Source organism: Rhipicephalus microplus, chromosome 10 (genome assembly GCF_043290135.1).
Source record: "Rhipicephalus microplus isolate Deutch F79 chromosome 10, USDA_Rmic, whole genome shotgun sequence".
Taxonomy (NCBI): Eukaryota; Metazoa; Arthropoda; class Arachnida; order Ixodida; family Ixodidae; genus Rhipicephalus; species Rhipicephalus microplus.
Genome location: NC_134709.1, coordinates 7,605,748 through 7,631,201, shown reverse-complemented (window position 1 = coordinate 7,631,201; position 25,454 = coordinate 7,605,748). Strand labels below are relative to the sequence as shown.

At 46.6% G+C, this 25,454-nt stretch overlaps 3 protein-coding genes across 4 annotated transcripts in view; 1 reads left to right on the top strand and 2 right to left on the bottom strand.

Annotated features, from left to right (window-relative positions):
- Positions 1-20,603, bottom strand: part of LOC119180953 (uncharacterized) — a 311,773-nt gene extending 291,170 nt beyond the window's left edge. The window contains exon 1 of the mRNA XM_075874974.1: positions 19,823-20,603. The gene's annotated coding sequence lies outside the window, so the exon portion shown is untranslated. The remainder of the gene's footprint in view (positions 1-19,822) is intronic.
- Positions 9,868-16,226, bottom strand: LOC142774548 (uncharacterized). 2 transcript variants are annotated; one of them, XM_075874956.1, is made up of 4 exons: positions 14,185-16,226; positions 13,394-13,651; positions 12,678-12,800; positions 9,868-12,121 (listed from the first exon to the last, which is right to left on the bottom strand). In XM_075874956.1, exons 2-4 carry the CDS (start codon positions 13,530-13,532, stop codon positions 11,955-11,957), a joined length of 429 nt encoding a protein of 142 aa, XP_075731071.1. In that variant the 5' UTR covers positions 13,533-13,651; positions 14,185-16,226; the 3' UTR covers positions 9,868-11,954. The 2 variants fall into 2 exon arrangements, with proteins under 2 accessions (XP_075731071.1, XP_075731072.1); XM_075874957.1 differs by lacking the exon at positions 14,185-16,226 and having other exon boundaries at positions 13,394-13,790.
- A 985-nt stretch (positions 20,604-21,588) lies between the features above and the next one.
- Positions 21,589-25,454, top strand: part of LOC119180892 (uncharacterized) — a 20,893-nt gene continuing 17,027 nt past the window's right edge. The window contains exon 1 of the mRNA XM_075874978.1: positions 21,589-22,485. The gene's annotated coding sequence lies outside the window, so the exon portion shown is untranslated. The remainder of the gene's footprint in view (positions 22,486-25,454) is intronic.

Genomic DNA, 25,454 nt, shown 5'->3' with positions numbered 1-25,454 from the left:
CGTGTAGGGAGAGGGTTCAATGATTATTTGTGTATGTTCGTGCATATGCATGTTTGCGGGTGTATTTTAGGTATATACTCATTCAAAATTGAATTATACCGGAAGTGGAGGGGTTGATGGGCGTAACTCTTCTACCACGCCCCTTAGCTATTTCAGTGCGTCACTTAGCATCACTTAGCCCATGATCAACTTCTACCATGAGTTGGCTATAATAATAATAATAATAATAATAAATATTTGGGGTTCGATTTCCCAAAAGCACGAAATGATTCTGAGAAAAGCCGTCGTGGAGGGCTCCATAGTTTTCTACCATCTGGTACTCTTTAACGCGCTCTGTCATCGCACGGCTTGCGTTTTGCCTCCATCGAAGTGCAACTTCCGCGACCAGGATCGAATCCGCGACCTTCGGGTCAGCAGCCGAGCACAAATTAACCACCGCTCCATCGTGGTGGACATGTTGACTACCCTGAATCCCGACGTGACGACTCGTTTCCTTCGCGTCTTTAAAAGGTAAACAAACATCGTCCTGCCTGTGCACAGACGAAACATTCCTTTCGCAAGAGAGAGGCGCAGCGGGACATGAGCGCCGAGTCTGCGTGCACGCTACGTCTGCAGGCCGGCCGCATCTATAAGCGGCCTCGGATAAACAACCGCGGCACGAGCGAGCGGCGCCGCCCGCCGGTCTTACATTTCTGACACGACCGGGAGCGAAAGGAATAAACAGAAAACCTTAATCGCGCCAGACACTCGCCACCCGACGGGACTCGGTCTCTACATAAATGTACATAACCCTCGGTCTCGCATTGCTTGTCGTACGTTCACCCCCTTTTAGAAATAACGTTGCCAGGCTGATGTCGGGACATGTTTGCTTATACAAAGCTCGTTATAGATGCCTTGTCGTCCCACATCTACAAAGTGCCGTCCCTGTTGTAAACCAGTGTCGAGGGCAGCGCACAGTACACTGGCCTCAAGTGCTGCCGCTTTACAAGATGTTCGAGGGGACGGACTCAGTGCGAAGATGTGTTGCGGCTTCTATTCCGTCCCTTACCTCTACCTCCGCGAACACAAAAGAAAGAAATCGACGCATTCATTAGGAAGATGCTAATGCGGGCTCTTGATGCTCTGACCTCTTCATCCAACAGCCGTCTCTAGGCATTGGGTGTGATTAACTCGATCTCATCAACCAAAACACTCGGTAGACCCTAACGAACTCTGGCCAGAGTCTGTTTGCGCGACTAAATGTAAACCATTACTTTCACCAGCAGGAGCGGGTCAAGATGCTTAAACTGTGCCGCACAGGCCTTCTGGTCCGACCTCTACGACAGAGATAAACACACCGCATAACGTGGAGTGCGCACACTGGCGCTGGAACTACAATGACACAGAAGCCTGGTGCGTGGACGTTACTGGCCCAAACCACGAAGGGCGGTACACTGCCGCTGCTATTCTCGAAGGAACACAGATGAATGGGCTGACGTTTAAAGCGCCTACTGCAACACAGGCTGAGGGGGTCGCCAATCTCCTTACAGCCTCCCACAGTGAATCCAGGTGCGTCATTGCGGATTCGCGCCGAGCGTGTGCTAATTACGTTAGCAGTGTATACATTGGACACTTAGCTGACACAGTACTTCGCAATTGCATTAGGGACACGGGCCCTCATCCGAGACGTATTATATGGACACCAGGCCATCAGGGATCTGATTTCGGCCTTGAAACGCGTCTATCCGCATTTGGAGCCCTGCAGATACGTAACGACGCCGTGGCTGTATACTCAGTCATCAACCTAGCCAGCGTGTAGGAACCAATTTAGATTACCTTTTCATTCCTTTTAGTGCATATTTTACATCCCTACATACAGGACAAGTACACTAATAGATATATTGCATTCATTTACAAGCTCTATTCACAAATATTTCACCATAATACATCCCTGCATGCGACCGTCTATAGCTCAATTTCGCACGATGCGTCGTGCACAACGTATACCGATTCACACCATGCATTCTAGTGTGTTCTCGTGATCGTCTGGCCGAGATTTTTAGGGCTGAATAGCTTTAACCAGCTGCCCTCGTTGGTCTCGATCACGTCGCGGCCGATTTGACGTATCTACCGGCAATGCACTATACGCGTCGTGCGCGTAGCAGCGATGTGCAGTGCATGCGTGTATACGCCATCAGGTTTGCCTGGCCGTACTACTAAGTGGTGTGGTATGGCTCAGCCCGGAACCACCTGGACATACGGAGGGTGGTCAAGTTCACATGAATCACTTCGAAGCTCATAAACAGCTCAGAATGAGGTGCCACCCGCCCGTTCCCGCCTATACTTGGCGTTAGCGCGCGCCGGCTGACGCCTGCGCGTGCTAACGTGGGTGGAAATCGCCATTCATCGCGGGTCGCGCTTGGGGTACGAACACTGACGTGCTCCTGCTCGCGCTCAGGCAAAGTTCGTACGGTTCGGGCTCAAAGCTTTCGCCTTAAGATTGTGTAGTATGATTGCGCATAGCCTCGCGCAGTGTCCCGGGGTATAAGGGGGCCACCACAGCCTCATGTTTGCGCAACTCTGAAAAGTATATAGTTCAGTTTATGCTCTACGTCTAACAGCTGTGACGACGTCTCCGAAATGCGCGAGTGATTTGTCACCGAAGTCTGTCCGGAAAGCGCAGCTCGCTACGAGGAAAACGAGAAAGGCCTACCACAACAAGTTGGTGGCGCCCATGTCACCAGAGGCGACGCGCGCCTGATGAAGAACAGACGCCTTCGGCGGAAACTGCGATGGCATTTCTCGGGTAGACCGTGAGACCGTAAAAGGGTTGAATATGTGCGGCCGCACACAGCGCATCAAGTGCGTGGTGCAGCCTACAGTATCTTGAGGGGCCACCACAGAAATACCATAAGCCAGCGCAACCAGTCTTCACAGTGCTCCCCGTTTTCCTTTCTTTTCTTTTTTATTATTGTAATGAAGAGACCACCGCCAACCACAGCGCGAGTTCTCATCTCTCTCTGATATCATCTGTCATGTTGTTTAGCTTGAAGATTGCGAATTGCACGCCCTCATCTGGATTTTATCTGGTACGCATTCTTTGCAGGAAGCTATCATTCATCAGTTATGCTTCATCTTTATTGACGTCTATGCTGTTTAACTGATGCTACCGACGGAGCATGCAGAGAGCCCGGCTTTTTTATCGTCATGACCTTGTGACAACATGCTGTTGTTGTTGTTGTTGTTGTTGTTGTTGTTGTTGTTGTTGTTGTTGTTGTTGTTGTTGTTGTTGTTGTTGTTGTTGTTGTTGTCTTTATTTCAGACAAATGTATGTCTCGGATACAAGGGCAAAAGGCGAATGTCCTCTGCCTGACGAGACCCAAGTACCCATGTGCCTGTAGAGCGCCAGCCTAAAGATCAACACAGTATGCGATCCCGCGGAGTAGTCATAAGGTGGTTTTGGGAGGTTAAACTCCTCGTATCAATCATATCGATTCCGTGGAACGTAATTATTTTGCAACGTGCATGCCTTAAAAAACTATCGCAGTCTAATAGCGCGGAAAAAAGAAATACTCGCCCTCCCCTTCTTCTGCCTCCCCAATACCCACCATCTGACGTTAACGTGCTTACAAACGTAGCCTGCTTCGATGTAGGTGCATGTTAAGAACGCCACGTGGTTGGAATTTACAGCGCCCTCCACTAAGGCCTCCATGATTAGCTTATACCATGGTTTTGTTGCGTGAAGCCCTAGATATTATTAATAATAATTCAGGCTACCTGCAGCTGACGTGATTTTGCAGTGCCTCCGGGATCGGCCCACCTTTGATCAAGCGATGACGTCATCCGGAGGCATGCGCACGGTTCTACTTCTGGGGGGGGGGGGGGGATTCAAAGGATTATCGCAGCGCCCTCCTTGTTATGTCATTGTATGGGGCTGAATTTGCGGCCACCCTTTCCGAGTCACGGCGTCCACCCCCCCCCCCCCCGCTCTTATAAATAATATATAAATAAATTATAAATAAATAAATAAAAATAGGTGACTAGGGTGGTGGCCGCCTTCTCTCTTCACCCAACGCGCACGCCTATGCCGATGGCGTCATCATGGGTCGTCATGGGATGTCAGTGCGTGGGCCTGACTTAGCCCCCCCCCCCCCCCCTTATAGGTGACTAGGAGTACTGCCCCCCCCCTGCCCCCGCCATGCGCACGCCTGTGAAAATAGAAGCTGTGTGTTTCAGAATCCGCGTTCAGATTTTTCACTCATTCGAGATAGTTAAGTTTACGGTATACGTTACGTTAGTGGGGGGGGGGGGGCAATTTTTTCTAGCCACCAATGATGGGGGGAAGGAGGCTATGTGACCTGCCCCTCTTCCTATTATATCAATGTATATGACTGACATGCGCCCCCCACCCCCGCCCTTTTTAGGTGACTAGTGTAGTGGCTGCCCCCTCCCGTTTACCCACATGCGCACGGCTATGCCGATGGCGTCATCGTAGGACGTCATGGTGCCGTCACAGACGGCGCTATCGTAATGGTGCCTGTGATCACGTGACTTTTTGAACTATTTTTGTTCACGCTGACGCCTGTGGCCACTCTTCGCGTTTCACAAGGCATCTAAGGTCCTCGCCTCGAAATAAACGTACGTATACGCGAACAAATGGCAGACGTTCAGGGGAAGGTGGATGCATGATTTCGTTTGTTGTTGGTAACCTTATTGGATTGCCCTGCAAAGATTTAGGTGACCAGGGCTCAGGTCTCCCGCGATGAGATGCTGTTTGAGCGCCTCCCCGCGGGCCTGCCGGACGGCCCAGAGTTGGTTGTCGAGGTTGTATATCTGCGCAGAGCGGCGGATTACCCCTCAGTCTGGTCGGGATGAAGCATTATGAAGGAAACGAATTACACCGACCGAACGAAATTTAAAAGAGAAAGAAAACGACGTTTCGGCTTTCATACGAAAGCCTTGTTTTGATTGAACAAAGCGTCTAGAAGCGCCTCTTATGTAGGTTTCGCCATGTCACGCACACACCGCGCATATCACAAGGAAAGGTTTCCATCTCTGCGGTTCACTGTTGCCTTGTAAATTCTATCTCGAGATACGGACTTGATTTCCAATTACTTTTCCTTCCGATATTAATCGCATTTTTCCAGTCAATGCTGTGATCCGTCATAGCTGCATGCTCGGCCAGTGTCTCACACGCCGTTTTCTTCTTTTCCACGTGTCATTCTGATGATGGCGCAGGCGCTCTCTGAAGTTCCCGATCTCTCCAGTATACGCACTTTCGCAATACGCATTGTTATTTTTTTTGTGCACCAACGCCAAGCAAGACATCACACCGAGAAGAAGCTCCGCTGCATCGGGCGGCGCGTGGCGGCGGAAGTTGGCTAGAGGAGGAGGGGAGGCCTTGCTTCGATCGATCGTCCTTGAGGCGGCCCCGTTAAGTCGGCCAGCAGTGCGTTCCTCCAGGTACGCACTTCATCCCAAGGTATGGCGGTTACGGCGGTGCGGGAGTGAGTCCAATGTCGCTACTAAATTACGACACGAGACACATTTCTAAGTTCGCGGGTGCAGCGCCGCGGCTTGTGCGCTCCGTGGGATGTAAATGGAGGCAATAAGAGCAGCCATATTTCCTCACGTATACGACATTACCTGCCCGTCGTAACAAAAGTGTGTCACTGGCGTGGAAAGTAACAACCCCCCATGCATCTCGCCAACGTGCTACTTTCTAACGCAGATGTGTTCCAATTAGGAAATACTCTATTTCCTTAATTTACAGAGAAATTGAATTCCTGAAAGTCAACTGTATTGTGGTACTTCGTTTCTTTTACTCATAATTATTTCGCTTTGCGCGTGGGGGGGCAAACGTTCATCATGCGTTGTACGCAACAAATCTTCAGTCGAGAGCGCTGTCCGTGTGTGCTTCTGGTCGCCTCGGTGGATCATTGGCTGGGGTGCTCGGCTGCTGATCGAAAGGTCGCGGGTTCAAACCCGGCCGAGGTGGTCGCATGTTGGTGGAAGGTAAATGATAAAGGCCCGTGTACTGTACGATGTCAGAGCACGTTAAATAACACGAGATGGTCAAGGAGTCCTCCACTGCGGCGTCTAACATAATCGTATGGTGGAATTGAAACTTAAAACCCCATATAATAATAAAGAATGTGTGCTTCGTTCTGTATTTTGCGCTGTGCCATTCCATACGTCACGAAGGAAACATTATCTTGGTATACCCGTGGAAGTTTCGCTCAAGGAAATTGAGCGACTTACCTTGATTATTAAGGCGAAAATTGTAGTTGCCTCACCCACACGTGAAAGTTGACTGTCGGCGGCGTCAACACAAGTGATGCTAAAGATCATGATCGCGTGATGACGTCGTCATGACACTACAGATCACCGCGATTCGTTACGTCACTATGATGTCACAGGATGATGTCAACGCAGGACCTCGTCGCTTGGTCAAAGGTGTGTGTGTGTCCCATGACCTGGCGCTCTTTGGTAATCAAATGACCCTTGCGCCACAAAACACCACACACCACCAAGTATATACGTATGACGACAATGTGGATGAATCGGTGTCGTAGCGTTGTACTTGCTCTGGGTGCTCCTTTGCTCGCAGTCGACGTCCGATTTGTGCTGCCGCGTTGACGAAATTGGTGACTTAACTGGTACTACGCTGACTGACTTTCGTTGTCAGCGATTATATGACCTGATAGAAAGCATTAGCTCAGGAACTATATATGCAAATACTTCGGCACACGGAATCTTTGTTTTCGCGCCCCTCTCCAGGTTTCGCGTTAAAGGAGCTGAAACACCCTTGCCTACATCTTTCCTCCCCGATATTTTTTTTTGTTTATATGCGAAGCTACTGTCTGATCAGCCTATGTAATGCTGTCCCTCCGTGCGCGTGACGTAACGCTCGCCTCGCAGTTCGCGCTGACGTCACTCTCTCCCTCAGCTGCCGCGCGCTCGCTCTCCTACCGCGATCGCCGCTCGCTACACCGCCGACTCTTCGGTTCTCGCGCAATAGACCTGGGGCCGAATTCACAAAGCTTTCTCTTTGGCTACGCATTTTCTTAGCCAAAAGTTCTCTTATCTGGAGGGATTACTATAGCGCGGGTATGAATTTAACTTATTCGGCACTTAAGAGGGCAAGGAGGACACACGATAGCCGATGAAACGACAAGGAAAGAAAGAAGTGTGTGCCGATGATATCAAGGTAGCACGCAAAGCGTCTAGCATCGAGAGTATACGATGATAGCCAATAATTTGCTGCTTCTAAGTTTCAGTTCCGCGAGCGTCTGCTACAGCGCTTACGGGATGCCGCGTACGTTGTAATAGACGTTTTGGTGGGCTGTGCAAAGCCAAGCACTCGCCTTTATTTAACGACTGTAGCTAAAAAAATAATTGCTCGATGGCCTTAAGCCACCGAGCAATCCATGCACTATCTCGCCAAGTACAAGTAAACAACACTCCAGACCACATAAATGAAACCACACATAAATTGATGCATGCAATGTTTGAAAATGTGCCTCGAATGTCTTCCCCTATTTAACGCGACCAGTTACCTTACATTTCATTGAAGCTGCGCTGCTACTTAACTAATTCGGTGCGATCTAGCACGGTATAGTGGTGAACGTAAGGGTGTTTTGTACCTATAGTCAAAGGTAGCCTTTGTTACAACTTCGCATCCCGGCTGCGGCGGCTGCATTTCCGATGGAGGCGGAAAAGTTGTAGGCCCGTGTGCACAGATTTGGGTGCACGTTAAAGGACCCCAGGTGGTCAAAATTTCCGGAGCCCTCCACTACGGCGTCTCTCATAATCATATGGTGGTTTTGGGACGTTAAACCCCACAAATCAATCAGCCTTTGTTACAATATTCTTATTACAAGACACATGAGCGACTTTGGTGCCTGCAGACGAATTGTGCGGAAATAGATAACAGCAGTAATCAAATGAAATTGTGAGCGCAATTTCGCTGGTTCCATGCACCACAGCGTTTTTATAAAGCCGGAATGCGAGAACGTGCATACGCTTACGCTTAGGTATATGTCTACGTAAAATGAGGGAGACTCGTCGGGAGGTGTCTCAGTGCTAATGCTTTTCACAAAACACGGTGCAAATATTTCGCCCAGCGTTGTTTGAGTGCGCAAACGAAGCAAGGGACGTGTATACGAGTCTTGAGGTCGAGAGACGTTATCACACGTGCGAAAAGGATGAAAAGAGAGAGAGAGAGAGACTCTCGTTTCGGCTTCGCGAAAGCTTGAAATTGATAGATAATAAAGACAATTTTCTGGCCCAGCAGACGTCAGGGAATGTCTCTGCAAAGCAGGGTCAGATGCTCGGAAAGCATAAAAAAGTGGAGTACGCGTTATATGGGAGTGACAGCCACTCAGAAAGCGAGATGATGTGTGACTCTCCTTAGGTGTGAGAATCAATGCTAATTAAGAGAGTTGAGTTAATGAGCCAAAACTTTCCTAAATAACGACAATGGAAGCAAACTGAGCATTCATCTAGTGAAAGTGACACTAGTGACAGTGAACTCATAATAGTTGTTTAGCGTTGTCACAGGCCGATATATATTTTTATTTTCTTATCTATATTTGGCAAACTATGAGAAGGTAGCGTACGTTAGAGCCGGCTTTCCCAACGTAATGACAGTAATGTACAAGAATAAATAGCGCACGGTTATACAGTCACACGTGGCGGTTTCTATCTTCTAGTAACCTTGGGAAAACGCATTCTAACTATTTTTTCTATTTTTGACAAAGTTTCCGCGGGACGTTTTTGCATTTGGCTTCATTCGAAGGAATGACGATATATCAGCAATAGGGCGAACACAAGCACTGCTGCAGTGGACGAGCGGTTACAGCGCTCAACTACAATCTAGGAGGTACTTGGTTCGATTCGCAGAATCACTGAGCACTTTTTTTTTCAAGAGGTTGCCCGGCCTGACATTATGCGTGGTGGCGGGTACTAGTTTTTTGAGAAGTAGGCTTTCGCACTTGCTTCTTTCACTCCCCTTTTGACCCAAAAGCGCTGTACTGTGCTCCTTCAAAAATTAAACAATTGAGGGTTCATAATTTTCTCCTCCATCCTCTCTTATCGCAAAAGTGTCCAGTGCTGAAATACCAATATCATACCTGGTATATTACTTTTCACGTCTTTGGATATTCGACCAGCAATCAGTCTTCACGGTGTTTTGAAGAAAATCTACACATGCAGTGAGCTAACTGCTTGCAGCCAAGTTGACTGCCTTTGTATGGACACGCTTTCGTGCTAATTTGGTGGGCATAATCACATGCAGCAAGATCAAAGAGCACGGACAGTTAGAGCTGACGCAAACAGAGTGATTAGTTTGTGTCTTCTCTCCCGCTATTTGTCATGCTGCACGCTTCAGTGTAATGTCGCTGTCAATGGTTAAAATGAACTATAGCAGGTAATCGAGTTCTGCTGAGAGGGTCCCCTATTGTCCAGAATGGAACAGAACAATGGCAATTTGATTTGTGTGATAAAGAGATACCCTGCTTTTGGTTACTAGAATAAATTTCGAAACTGAAGTTTATTTTTTATTAACAACAGTTCCAGTGCAGATGAAAGGTGCATGGACAAAATTCGTGTATTCAGCTTGGCTAGGTTTGTGACCTTAATTGTAATTGCGAACCGGTATCACAGTATGCATAAATATCACACACATATACAACCACGGGTGATAGCTTGCTTATTCTGATTAAAATTGAAAGGTTGAAATCGACATATTCAACCAACGCAATGTGTACGAGATATGCCATGTAGAGTAGCTATGCTCGAAACTAATCTTCGCAGGTTCGTTCCATTTTACCCAATTTCTTGCCCATGACTGTAGGTTGGGAAATGAAACTTCTTCGAACACACATATTCTGTGTAAGGTTACATTTATTTTTATGCAGTACAAAACAAATTGAAATGTATAATGGCTCAAAAGAGAAATAACTAGAAACAAATTCAGCCAAATCATTACCAAACTTACTCACCAATGATAAACGGATTCTCATTTAAAAGATACATACATACATACATACATACATACATACATACATACATACATACATACATACATATACGCACACACACATATGCATATGTACACCCATACATACATACATACACACACTCAGGTGTAAATATTAAAATGAATGGCTATAAAACAATGATTCTAATACACTCATTTTGAATATACTACAGAAAGTAACTTACGTGAGAAATTCACCGGCACTGTTATGCCTGAACAGGGTGTTTCTCGAATTATCTCGCAAAAGCTTGATGCATAGTTTTCTGCTGCTGCCCAGTGACAAGCAGTTTTTATAAAAAACACAAGAATAAAGCCCTTGACAATGTCATGCTAAAGAAAAGGGCTGTGCATCAATATTTTGTACATGTCTGCAATATCACTCTGTTTATTTACATAGCTTGGCTCATTCACAACCCACTAACAAAGCATGTTAGGACACTTGGGCTGAAAGTTGGCACAGCACGAGTAAATTCTAGACAAAACATGAATAATACAATTATAAGCTACTAAGCTCCTTGGTGCAAACAGTGTTTATATTGACAGCTATAGGTGCCATTTCGTTTCCCCAAAACACTTCTCAAAAGTAGAATCAACTTTATTTAGCTAAAAGTTTCTATTCTGGCGCGTCGTGGTGGCTCAACGGTGGAAGCGACTCTTTCGGCCAAGAAAACAAAGACCAATTATTTTTCCAGTTCGTGAATTCACCCCATGCTAACATTGAGGCAGCTGGTAAGAGTGCTTTTGGAGAGAGGAAACCACCCCATTCCCACCAGTTGTGGCCTTGGGTAGCTACTTCACTTGGACAAAAATGATGAGTCCTCAAGAAGACTTGATGAGTCCTCAAGAAGACTTCAAAGTTTGCACATCAACACAGTTCCCATACAGCTGTCTATTAGTCTGCTTGAAAAATATTGAGTTTACTGGTGGGCAAAGACTGTACACTATGTGAGGTGATGCTCCAGTGCACTGCATGTATGTCTTGCTGCTGGCCTCAACTGCGATGTTGCTCTGCTCAGCACATATGTGTAAAATAACAACTAATACTATGCCACTGCAAAGTAATTATGTGTCATTTGCATGAAACAGGGACCACAATAAAAGAACATAACAACATTTGCCTTCACAAAGTTCAAAAAATGTAAAAAAATTTCCACAGAGTTTTCACAGTTCATCTGAGGATAGTAATATTGATTGTAAACACATTCTTACTTCCACTAACAAACTATTTTAAGATGCCAGATTCAATATTAGAGTATACCAGCACTTTTGTAGGGCTAAACAATTGTACAGGCACCTAGAAAAACACAAGTGAATGCATAGTATAGCTACATATAAAAATAAGTACTTTTATTTCTAGTCTGAGTAGAGCTGCATAGATGATAATTCACTTGCATTACATTATGAACAAACCTATACAAGCAAAGTATACATTTAAAAAGTTACACTTACACAGTAGATAAGTAGACTGTTGAAGGACGGACAGGCAGTGGGATAATACCCAAGCACTAAAATCTTCTGTTAAGATATACTAGGAGTAGTGATGATCTACTTCCTTCCAAATAAAATAATCCACATAGATTTACTTCCCAGAGCTTATACACTCATGGCATCATTGGTGCTATACAAATGAGTGTACACTGAAGGATTACATCGACTATGTACATGATTACTGCATCCATGGCTTTACTTCTTGTACTACAAAGAATGCAGACACAGTTACCATTGGCGACCATGGATGCTGTGATTTCTGGCATGTAAATGTAGAGGCCCGCAGGCACTTAACACACATGTTAAAAACTTCAGCTCAAAAATATTTGCCCACTAACACTACAGCAGCCTTTAAATTAGTGTCATAGTTTGGTATCTTCCATGCAAAATTTAAATAATTTTGAATGCAAGCAATTGAACTGCTGAATAATGCACTGCTAATAAGTTAAGCAGCAGCTGTTCCTGACATCACAATGTGCTCTTTCTGCTGTTGTAAACTTTGAGCAGGAGAACAGTCACTGGCAGTCCCTTTATACTTGTTGGTCTTCTGTGCTCTGTTCTTGGTACACTGTACATGACCGTGGAGCACCAAACCCCTTGTTACTGCTGGAACTTAGAAAAATACAGATCATTGTTACAACCATGCTACATGCAAGAGTGTATAGTTGTCAATTATGTGCTCACATTTACAGATATTGTTGTATTTTCAGAAGCCAATGACAAGCCTCAACACACACACACACACAAAAAGTGAAGACTGAAAATATATTTAATATGATACAAGAGCAAAACTACAATGTTATAGATGAAGGCATGAAACTTCTGCCAGACATAAAAAGCCAATAAAGTTTCTTCTATTTTGACTTTTACACTAGGTGCGAGAAGCAGACCACAAATAAGTTCACTAAGAAATACAAGTTAGACTGCATTACAACGCAACAGCCAATGTTCCTAACTTTAAGGCTGTCTAACATAGCCAGCTCACCGTACTGCGTATAGGAGCAAATGGGCAGTCTAGAAGACACAAAGAACTTGTGGATTATGAGTGTGCTTGTTGCTGACATCTATTATTCTAAATGAAGAAAACCTTTCAAGAATGCACTTCATCAGGGGAAATAATCATACGCAACAAACACAACGGGCTCCTACAGGTGCCACCAACACTCACCATTATTGTTGATACCAGTGTCTTGCCGGATGGATATGATGCGTCCTGTACAGAACACCAAAGGAGCGCTCCATGACTTGGATTGCATGTGTGCTAGCTGCATCGCTCTGCTGCTGAAATAGGCTAGCCACAGACAGAGAAATGAGAAGCCATGGCTTTGAAACACACTGAACGTCACCTTTAAAGATCAACAATGCATACTTAGGTCAGGTACAATTTGTAGAAAAATATATATCACTATGCAATCGTGGTGAACATGTTCGGCTGAAACATAAGCAACAGCACTGAGAGAGAAAAAGCTACATTAGGTAAAAGATGCAGTTACTGGCCCTATGTCATCTGAAGCTTCTTCAATAGGTCTTTCTCCTTACAAGTTGTGAACAGGCAGGCAATTTTCACCCACTTGCTATTTCCTTCCAGAGCACTTGATCCCCAGAGGGAGTCACAAGCTCGAGAGCTCAATAAGGAATCAAAGTATTTGTGCTCGTTTCAAAGCACAAGCTTTTGAGCCTCAGATTATTGGAGTTTCATTCATAAGCTGCAGGCTTTCAACTTTCAACATTCTCAATTATCTTGCAATTTAGTTCTATAAGTGTTGAATAAGAATTATGTGTAAGAATATTACAGGTATCCACTGAAAGCAACCATGCTTGGGTTTTCAATTTGTGCACAGTAAGTGGTGTTCACGTAATCGTATGTATTAAAGAAAAACTAACCTTGCAGCCAGCCGTTAGGCAGTTTTGTGCGCTCGAAGCTCCCAAGCAGATCGCAGTCCTTCCAGATGAGGCTGCCATGCATGCTTCCACGCCCCATCCGCTGAATGATAACAGTCCCAGCAGTGACATAGGCTTGCATAGTTAGGGAGAACGCGTCCTTTCTATTTTTGTACAGGTGCTCCAAGTAATGATGAGGATTGATGTGCCAGAATGTTCAACCGATGAATCACAGGACCTTAACAAACCAATCTCTGCGATCTGTGAAGAGCCAAAAACGAGATATTTAAAAACAATCATTAAAGCACTCACTTCTAATACTTATTTGAGGAAGCTATCACTTCGTTAATGTGACCAAAGTCTGCTATAACCACTTTGAAATAAACTGAAGCCTCATGTAAAATTTACGTACCGCAATATATATGTCCTACTGAAGTATAGTACTAGCACAGTGGTAATCGTCTATGGAACTAATTTTCCAAAATAACATAAATTTTTTAATTGCAACCTGGCTTCTGAAAAATAAATTCACATTAACTTTCCAACTATCAAACGTGGTCAATCGATAGGCCCAACCTCATAATCAAACAAGAGCTCACTTGTATCAAATCACAAAAAACTTTTTATGTATTTGCTCCATAATATATGTATGTATATAACAGTAGTAGTATATTTTTCATGCTTCAACTTACCATAGAGAAACATTACATCTGATGGGCTTAAAAACTTGCACACGTTATAGAACTGCGTGAATCATAGTACTGGTGAAATTTAGTTCTGCAAGGTGAACTCACCGATGGCAGCATTTAGTAGCCGTCGGTGTCATGAGGAACCAAGTACGGCCAACAGGCAAAGGGCATCTGCAGACTGGAAGCTGCCAATGACAGCAATGAAGGGCTGGTCAGGCGTGCACGTCCATTGATAAAGTGTAAGAACTGGCCATGACCGGCTGTTGTCAAGGCTCTAGTGTCGTGAAAAACGATGGCCAGACGAATTCGGAAACCTGTAGTTAGGCGATATTGGCCTACAACTTCATCCAAAGCAAGGCACCGGTGAAATCTTTGCTTTTTCTGGGGGCCGAAGGGAAGCTGGACGTTCACGGGCTCTCGCTGCCACATAGAACTCTCAAGTTGTTACCGAAAAACGTCTAGGCGCGCTTCCAAAGTAACACGATCCACAACAGAATGTAGCATCTCGCAGTTTTGGTTGATCACATCACAGCGCTAGGACTATGGTTATCACAAAAAGGAGAAGTGACGACTTAATAAACAAAAGCGCCAAGCTGCCCCACCACAACTTCGCCGGGCAAAACAGTTATCAACGCTGTCTTTCAATTTTCGGTCACACGAGCACAGCTTGTTCACAAGTCTTGGAACGTCAACACAGCACCACCGAACAGTACATTGCTCTCAAGTAAATAGAAGCGTACGGGCTAACTAGTGGCGAAGCAAGAACCGAGCGCGTAGTTCATACGTTTCCGTACGTACTTGGGGTCACTCAAGTAACGTGTCAAAACGCTGTCAATCCGAAATGTCGCACAGCACCCAACTGAGAGACTGGAAAGTCAAGCGAACGAACTGTTACCGGCACACAAACACACATTGCAGGCTTCTCGAGTGCTAGTTGCCGTCGATACATCGACGCCGATCCCCGCTTGATAACCACACCGACGCACAGGCTTCGCTGCGCTTCACCGTACACCATTGCACTGCCACAGCTTTCCGCACTGCTCACACGCACTGAAAGAGCTGCTGCAATCACAACACATCCGGTCAAACGCTGAAGTAACTCGTGCGAGAAGCATTTGCTGAAAGTCGCACCGACCGATATGCTGTTTACGACGCCATGTTGTTTTCGACAACTGCACCGCACGTAAGAGAGCTCTTAGAAAGTACTTGCACTATTTTCACGGCGTGAAAAAAATTTCTCTTATGTGCGAGGGGGGTGATATGACGAACAGGACAGGCGTGCCAGATGAAAGAAGTGTTTTGGCAACGTCACGGAGTTAGCTGATGTAGAGGGTATTGCTTCACAACCAATAACAAGCTGTGCCTGTCGGCCAAGCCGTCGTCTGCTCGCGTTTGTCGTCTGCTTCGATCAGAGCATGCGACAGGGGATTCGCCTTCGCAACGCTATTATTCTCAGGTCAAGTGGTCACTACGTCGCACAAAATACATGTCAGTGGCTCGCTCTACCTTTGAATGATGTTCGTGCGCCAAGTTAAATGACTGGTAATTGACGCAGGGATGAATTCAGCCAAGGTTTGCTCCAGAATCGTGAAGGTTTGCATATTTTCGGTGTCATACAAAGTTACTAGGGTCATTTCATTCCGATTGCTTGCCATAATATCACGGTCCATATCGGTGTCTGAACAGTGAAGGTGAAGATGCATGATTTGTTTGTAGTTCCATGCGTAATCACGCGCACCCCTAATACGCTTTGGTTTACAAAGTACGCTTTGTTCCACATCGTCCCAAAGTGTATCGACAGCTGTATTTCAGAGATCGCAACCATTGGACAGTTAGAGCCGATGAAAGTACACTAGAGCACAAACTTTAGGAACCACTCACTGGAAACTTTCTCTCATTTTTATTTCCAATAGCTTGCAAAGAATGTGCTCCCATTAACCTCTTTGGTGGTAATTTCCACCAATGAGGCAAGGATCTCGAGTCGCACTTTTAATTGGATGAGATGGGGCGCAACACAACAACATAACAAATAAGGTTGATCCTATGTCATGTCGCGTTCGAATGCACCGACCATTCACGTATCACATTGGTTTTCATCCAACCACAAATCTTTACATGCGTAGTTTTATGCCATTGACGCCCAATAGAATTCTTCAAATACTGCGACTTCGAACTTATTGGACGGTGGTGGTTGTCAACACCATCCACTGCGTACAAGGGAAACAACACGCGAAACTCAAAGTGCTGAAAGAGATAAAAGCGCACCAGCAGTCATCAGGCAGCCCTTAATGGGCGTGAATTAACTCAAAACCAGCCAGGGCACCAAAGTATACCGCTGTGGCAGCAGGTTCTAAGTAGCCACATTGTTCCTAAGAGTGGTCCGGACCACTCTTGGGATTTTCTCTCAGCCATGCTGTTTTTACGCACAATTTCGCTTCGTGAATCCACTTACGAGCACTTTTCGGTGACGTAAGCAAATATAGCAACTGCATCACCATCGCTGACATGTTCCCGGGCAGTCACAGCGCGCTTTATTTGCAGCGGCCGATGTGACAACTATGGCCTCTTACGACGTTTTTTCGTTTCGTGAATCAACTTACGCAACAAAATTTCTCTTGCGCAAAAATGTTTTCGTAAGTGAGCTTTGTGAATCCGGGCCCTGATGCGCGCCTAACGTACGCGTTGAAAGATGTTTGTACGTGCGCTTCTATCTCGCTTCACCCTCTCCATCGCTCGTAACGCTCGAGCGCATATCGTGTGATAACACTTTTTCGGCTCGTTTACCTGTGATGGAGAAGACGCCAGAAGACGACGTTCCTTCGCCCACTGGAACATCCGCTGAAGTGGTTAGGCCTAACTCGACCGTCGCCGGTGTTGCGAGGGTTAGCGATGCCGAGCGCGTTCGCGAATGACGATGTCGTTTACTCGAGCAAACGCTACATCTAGTTTCACTTCAAATCGTTCTTCTAGCACCCGCGTCGACGCCCGTTTCAACCGGGTGAAAGGCGCGCACACCGCTGCTGCTTCGCATCACATCAGGGTTCCCTTCGGTGAAAATTTGTCCTAGTTTTTTATTTAGCTTATCACTTTTCGAATTTTTTTTAGCGGGTATTCGAAAATTTCGAAGATTCAAGCAATAGCGGTTTTCGAATCGCATAGAGGCTGTTTATTAGTACGATTGTTTTTTAGAATTATTTATGAATATTACAGCTTCGCTGAAACAGCAAATTACGGTAAATTGTTTTCCCGCGGGCATATTGCGACACTAGCCCTCTCATACCATTATTATACGTGTAATACATGAGAGCTTGCGGTATGCAGCAGGTTAGGTCGCTCTGGAAGCCAGACTTTAACGACGGTCACTTTTTGATGAGTTTCCTGCGTGATAACAATCTGCGGTCAGCATGTATACTGATAGATAACCGTGAAACAAAACTATTTCTCAATGGGCGCCCAGATTGTAGTCATTCTTATATCGGTATTGATACGTTGTTGCTGAAGCTACGACACCAAATTCTCTTCAAAAATGACACGCACACACACATAGGGGAAAGGTCGTTTTTCAAATGGCAACATTAGTTGACATTTTGTACGGCCCAGCGGCCTACCGCCACTTTTGCATATATAGGTAGCCAGGTCGTGGCCCACAGAGCCTCCGTCCTGAACTTTTATTTTTTTACCATGGCATAAAGAGCCAAAAATGGCGATTTCAAGGGGGTTTCCTCCCTGAACTTAATAAGGTGCCCCTCATACCATCCACGAAAAAAAAAATTCTGCCTACGCCTTTGGCTGGGACGAGTTCGAGAGCCCTACTCTGAATGATAACTGTACTTCGTGTACAATCTGTATATAACTCTCACTGTACGATGCGTGACATTTCACTTAAGTCGGTCTGGAAATTGTCTCACAGACACATTCTCTCGATTTCCGCCTAAAGGCACAAGGAAATCGGAGTTATCACCTTGCCGGCGCTTCCTCTTCTAGAAACTGCTTGGGCAAGGGCCAGTTTCTTGGTCATGCAGTAATTTCCGGCAGTTGCTGCGGTGCGAATATCTGTGGGTACCGCAGAAGGATAGCGTGGCGTTTCCTGACACTCCTTCAAGCCCCCCTTCCCCGCTGCGTCCAAAACCGTGATATGATTATGAGGGACGCCGTAGTGGAGGGCTCCGGAAATTTCGACCATCTGGAAAGCATTGCAGGAGACAATTGTGTTTGCGTCCTTTATGTGTGCATGTTTTTGTATCTTTCCGTGCGCTGCTTCTTCAAAAATCGCATCCGGTATTGCTCGGGTATAGATCAGCCGAGAATTCGTACTACGTAAACGTCGCGTGAATCACTGTTCTTGCTTCACAAAGTGCACCAGGAAGACGAAAAGCGCCAGAAGAGAATAGTGCACTCTTATTATCTTTTTCCTGTATTTTCAGAGGCTGGTGCGGTGCCCTTCAAAGGAACACCGAAGCGGTAAAATAAGGGACCTTAGATGGATAAATTATACTAAAATGTCTATTCCGATAACTAGGCCATCTCATGCTGCTTATCATAAGAGAAGACAAAGATCGAGTTTCACTCGGCTGTCAACTTCGCGCCGAAAACTTCAGCGCTCGAATGTAACTGTAACGTGGCGAATATCAATCTCTTGTTTTCCGTATTGTGGCCACGTTGGCTTAATAGTGTTTTTCTGTGTGCGGTACGTTAACTATCTAGTGTCCACAGAACTCAATGTAATTAATGTTGGCGATAAAAATACGCAGACCCTGCCTGGCACCGCTAAAATCTATGCAGGGCAAGTTGTTGCAGGAACTTTAAGAGTGACATCGCGAATGATATTTTCCTTACGTGCATTTTCTAGCTAACGAGACGTCTAACCGAGGCGAGAGGGTTTTTTTCTCTCCCTCTCTTCTGCACAGATAATTAGTAAAACATCAGTTGAATCGCCCTCTCCCATGTATGAACGCTGGTCATTCTTGAGAGCAAGCTACCGAATGTGTTTTTTTTTTTTTCCTGGGAGACTGTGGACTATTTACGAATGTTTCAATGTATTGTCTCAAGCACTAAGTATCTAGGGCGCTCGCAGAACGTTCTGCAGGGGGTTGCATGCACGGAAGGGAGGGCGAGGGGTTCTTTACTGCCATGACATGACCGACTAGTCAATAGTTGGCTGGCAATCCTGAAGGCCGTTTCACTCAGATAGGTGGACCCTGAGACTGCGTACTAACGTGTGTAGAATATTGTTACTGCATAGAATAAAATTATTCGAAATTCTTAAGGGGGAGGGGGGAAGCAGCCCCTCCGGAAGCTCACGCTGCTCATAGAGGCAGGCGAAAGCTGCATTCCAACGATGCTGCGCCGACGTCGCAAACTGTCCCCCGGTCTTCTCGCCAGCTACGCGGCAGCCACAGCAGCGCTCGGCTCCGAAAGATGATGACAAAGGTCAGGCACGCTGCCGTTATTACCGCGGGTCTCGCGAGCTTCCCAGGCGGAGGACAACATTGTCACAGCGCGCTCGGCCGTGAAACGGGCGAGCCAAACAGCGCTGAAGAAACGCGAAAGGGAACCCCACGAGATGGCACACGCAGCTGCGTATACATAATACACGCACAAGGGCAAAGCCGCGTACTTCTTCTCACCGTCTCCTTCCGGAAGGTCAGGGGTGCGACAACCGGGGTGAGAAAAACAGCACTCGTTGCACGTCGCTCCTTGAACGGCGAGAAGACGTAATTTATGAATCGGTGATTCCACTCACCTGATCGCCGCGCGGTCGCCGGAAGTGTGGGGAAGAGAATGGTGCCGAGGTGATCTTTCGGCGAGATGCGATGCGGAGAGCTGTGTGTCGAGTAGCCGAAACGTCTTCGTCCCTGAAAGCAGCACTCACTGAACGATTTCTTTTTTTGCACAACGGAAATCAAATGCACGTGCGCGGATGTGACAAACCAGGATACAGAGCCGGGCACCGCGGTCACCGGCTGTTGACAGATGTGGAGGAACCAGAACGTCGCAGCGAAAGTGTCACATTCTTTGTGTTTTTTTTTTCTTTCTCCGTGACGACCAGATGAAGGCGTCGCTTTCACAAATCGAGTTGTCTTACAGCCACACGATCACGACTAGCGGCACAACGTACGCAAAACACACCACACAAGCGCACCGCTACCACGCTGCGCGATCCGCCGAGAGTGCACGGCGCACGTTGCTGGGAGCAGTGAAGAATGCCAACAAGGGTGCACAACTTAGCGGCACTGCCGCCACCTGGAACACAAAAACACGACACTCGCGCACGGTAAAGCCTTGCTACACTGGGCAAAACGCGAGGTCCCCGAAGTGCAAACACGCGCGCGTATACGGCTGCGCGCTGGGTTTTCCGACGCAGCCTGCGCGGCCCTCCGTGGACAAGTCCGGCCTGGCTGTAGCGCACCGGCGATTCCTAGCTCCACCACAAGAAGTGACCGCCCTTGCCGCTCGGACAGCTGCGATGCGGGACCTTTTTCTTTTTCGGCGCCACAGAGGGAACGAAGAACGCCCTGACCGGGTCTCGGGTTCTTCCCCTTTCTACTGCGCGGACGGCAGGCCTCGCATTGGCGCACTTCGCCGCTTGCCGGAGGAGGCTCTCATCGTGGTCTCGAAAAGAGCGGCCTGGAGAGAAGAAGAGAACTCTTTCCTCTCTATCTCTCTTTCAATCATGTCCCCTCCTTTTCCTCTGTCCGCGCCGCGCTGGGAAACCTGAAATTGCACAGTGTCAAGAGAGAAAAGTCCAGAGATATAACGCCACGCACACCGCCCTTTTACTCCCACGTCCGAGACGACAACGACGGCGGTGTACTCGGTGCGTGTGAATCTCTTCAAATGGGCCGAGAAATTATTGCCAGAATAACGGGAGGACAAGAGGAGGAAATAGCGCGTGTGATCTGGGCACCGCGGAGGCACTGGCGCAGTCGACAGGTTTTCGCAGAGAAAGGAAAAAAACAAACAAACAAACAAGAACGCAACCACGGAACTCCCGATCGAGCGGACGAGGAAGCGTAGGAAATGGTTGTCAGGAAAGCGGAACGAACGAATACCTCTAATACGTTCTTCAGAGCACGCCAATAACACGCACTTCCCCGGGAGCCAATGGGCCCGTCGGGGTAAAGCTTTGGTACTGCAAACCGTTGCGCCACCATGCGCTGAAGTTACAAACTGAAGGTCATCGAAGAACCGCCGAGGATGCCAACAAAGGCTCACTTGTTTATCGTTCATAGGTAGCGCTTATGTTGCCGAAAAGCTAGGGACCAGGCAATGTTTTGATCGCGAACAGGAAAAAAAAAATGAATATCCATTCGACCGTGCTGCGGATTCTTCCATTTCCCGAGGTGAAAACAGGGGTGCGATCAAGCGACTTGTTCGAAAGAAATTGAGAGAAGGGAATATCCCAGAGAAAACCCGAGAAAGAGGTGAGCCATGCGATCACGTGTCGCTCCACCACGTGACTTCTGGGATAAAAAAGAAAGGCCGAGGTAAAGAGCGGCGGCGGTTTTCGCAGAAATCGATGGCGCGCTTGTGTGCGCACTGCATCATGGGAAACCTGGATGGGCCGGCGGCTAGGCCTGGAACCTAGGCTATTGCACGTTCCGCTTTAAAAAAATACACAGAGGAGCATCGCCGCCTGGAACTTCACAAAGAGCCGCGCGTCAGCACGCTTTGCTTCTCCTGCGTGCTTATAAGCAAGCTGAGGCGTTGCCTTCCTTGACCGAACGAGGCGACGACATCGCCGCCGTCAATCGCTTCCCAGCTGGCTCCTCGACGCACACTCTTGCCGTCTTCGATGAGCTTCAAGAGCGGCTTCTACTACTTCGTGCTGTTCGTGATATGGTGCGCCATAGGCCTGTGCTTGCTCGTACTTGTGCGCTGGGTTCTGAGCTACTCGTCGACCAAGTGAACGACGCGGTGGTCCGTCGGCGAGCGGGCTGTTCCGCGTCCATGCTGAAGTGGACGACGACGGATCCCAAGCGGAAAAAGAGGCGCCGGAAAAGGACGACGAAGAAGATGGTCGGCTGAATTGAAGTGAGGGCGTGCCTTCCTCCAAGGCCTGCGCTTGGTAGTCCACTCGCGAGGACGACAGTAGAGACGTCGTCGTCGTCGTTGAATAACACGCGTACGCTCAATAACCTCCATAAGAAGCATAGAGTCCGTGAGAGTCGTCTTGTGGACCATTTGTTGTAGCTCGCGGTGTCACTGGCCGGATCACGAGGCTGCGACAGCGTGACTTTCGTGCCCCAGAGACCGTTGGTGTGCTTCGGAGTGTCGAGGCTGTGGAGTCGTAATAATTTGCAATGGTGATAGACCCGTAGCGAATACAATAAGACTGCAGACTCTGCGCCGTCGTCTAACTTGTGGCCACAAGACGAGCAGTGCTCCTGGCGACACGTGCCAAAAGTAAGGAACGACTGGTTTTATGCGCGTTGTATATAGATGCATGATACCAGCCAGTTGTACTGATGTACGTCTGCCTATCGCGGATATAGAATTCACCACCAATCAATTTTAGAAGCACATTTGGCCGCATTCAAACAAGATGTGTGCCGTGCTTCGGGCATGTCACCCCCCCCCCTCCTTCCCACTAAAAAATTGTGTCCTTTAATCGTGATCGGAGGGTGAACATGACGCATTAAAAAGATAGCTGTCTGTACCGGCTCATGTGCCTGGGCGTCAATATCGCGGCAAGAAAACAGGTATGGGGCATGGAAACAAGTGTTTGTGACAAGTTTCATTGCCTTTTAATATCGATTTCAGTTTACATAACCCATTGCATTGCTGAGTAACTCAGGGGACGAATTGCAACTCATGATTACGGAGTTAGACAAGGAGAGCAGAAAGGTGGGTCTTAAAATTAATCTGCAGAAAACGAAAGCAATGTACAACAACCTTGGAAGAGAGCAGCGCCTCGAGATAGGTAATAGTACATTTCAAGTAGTAAAAGACTGTGTCTGCTTAGGGCAGGTAATAACCGCGGAGCCGAACCACGATATTGAAGTAACTAGAAGAATAAGAATGGGGTGGAGCCCATTTGGCAAGCACTCTCAAATTATGACAGGTAGATTGCCTCTATCCCTCAAGAGGAAGGTATATAGCAGCTGTATCTTGCCGGTACTTAGCTACGGAGCAGAAACCTGGAGACTTACAAAGAGGGTTCAGCTTAAATTGAGGACGACGCAGCGAGCAATGGAAAGAGAAATGGTAGGGGTAACCTTAAGAGATAAGAAGAGAGCTGAGTGGATTAGGGAACAAACGGGGGTTAAGGATATCATAGTTGAAATCAAGAAGAAGAAATGGACATGGTGCGGGCATGTAGCGCGTAGACAGGATAACCGCTGGGCATTAAGGGTAACCAACTGGATTCCCAGAGGAGGCAAGCGGGTTAGGGGGAGACAGAAGGCTAGGTGGGCAGATGAGATTAAGAAGCTTGCGGGTATAAATTGGCAGCAGCAAGCACAGGACCAAGTTAACTGGCGGAACATTGGAGAGACCTTTGTCCTGCAGTGGACGTAGCCAGGCTGATGATGATGATGATGAACCCATCGATAACCTGTACCTCAGAGATTTCATTTATTTATTTACCTTAGAGGCCACAGAGGCGTGTTACATAAGGGGCGTTTCTATAAACAGAAATCATATGGTGGTTTTAGGACGTTAAACCCCACAAATCAATCAGATCACTAAGTTTGTCCACGGATAATTCCTGTCATTTCTTCGATGAAGGCAGGTGAGGTGGTGATGGAAGCGATGGGGTGGGCAAGGCCGTTCCCGTCTTTGGCTGTGCGACGGAAAAATGATAAAGAGCGAGTGACAGCATGTGCACTTCGACTAGCAACGTTAGAAGAATTAATTGTGTGCAGTGAAATGCTCATAGGAGGTAGACCGTAAGGAGCTTGAATGTAAGATTGTACATGATATTGATACAGCTTTGCGATTCCTTTGCGCGCACGATTATCCGCATTTTCATGAAAAGGGAAAAGAAACGGTGGTACTGCTACGACTTCGTGATCAGAACACATAGGTGTAAGTCACGTGCTTTCAAAGTCTCTTATGCCCTTTAGGAACTCATTCGGGAGTTTGTCAGGTGCGATTTCGTGCTCTAATGGGCACACATATCCAAGCTTTGTGAAAGGAGTCAATCACTGTTCACGGGACTACATGACGGCTTTTATGTTTAGGGTATGTGGTTTGTCAAGTGCCCAGATAGGAAAGCAGTTAATGTGGATTTGTTTCCAGTGTTTCGGAATGTATTTGTCTCTCATTTGCTTCACACACAGCCCACTAAATTGATCGAAGTTACTGATAATTGTTCCCGCATTATTCCCCGAGCATATGCACAATTGCCATTCGAAGGACCGTAATGGCACGGCCGTTGGATAAAAAAAATCTTGTTTTTTATCCAGTGGCCGTGGTAATGGTTTGAGGGAAATGTGTTGCCAACGTCGCAACCTACATAATAGCACCAAATGAGAGATAGATATAAAGCAAGAACTGAAGAAGACAAGGAAAGTATGCTACAGGCTTACATAATTTACGTCAAACATTCCTGATGGGACATTTTTAACTTGGACGTGGTGTCGTGGACGAATGTTTGATTTTATTTTCTTTGATTTATTTAGTCACGTGATAAAACACATTGTATACGTGGTCTGGTGTGAAGGAACAAAAAGCTGCACGTGACAGCTTGACTGGCCCCTTCACCCAGAACAAAAAAAAAAATCTAAGTTACGAAATTACGAAAATATAATAGACAGCGAAAAGCGACCATACCAAAAAGAAAAAAACGCGCATGTGGCCCATGATAGCAAATAATAAAAAGCAACTCTCAAATACATACAAGACTATTCATAACAAAACAATGTATGAAACAAAGTAACCACAACAACAATCATCCAGCCTTCATGAAAAACGCAATCAGCACATTTAATTTAACATATCAGTTTCAGACAATATATACATAGATTACCAATAATTAATTTTCATCTGCTCATCACACTTGGTAGACGCTAATTCAGTGTATCAAATTCATAATTAGTGCGAGGACGTGGTACATGCCAAGTTTCCGCATGCCGATTGAGTCGACTGGCAGGATTTGGTTGCAAGGCGGCCGATGTACGTAAAAGGGTACTTGAGGGACCATAAAGAGAAAGAATTGATCGATGTAGAGTAATAAATTCTACTCTGAGAACTATAACACTGCTACTTTCAAAATCAGGCGCTTGTGAAAAAAGGAGAAATGAAGTTTAAAGTTTCATTTTCAAACTTCGCGCCGAAGTCTCGCGTAACGTCACGGATTTCAAAGCATAACTGGCGTATTTTGGCGCCGTTGGCTCAACGAAATTTTCTCATACCTAATATATGGCCCCCTC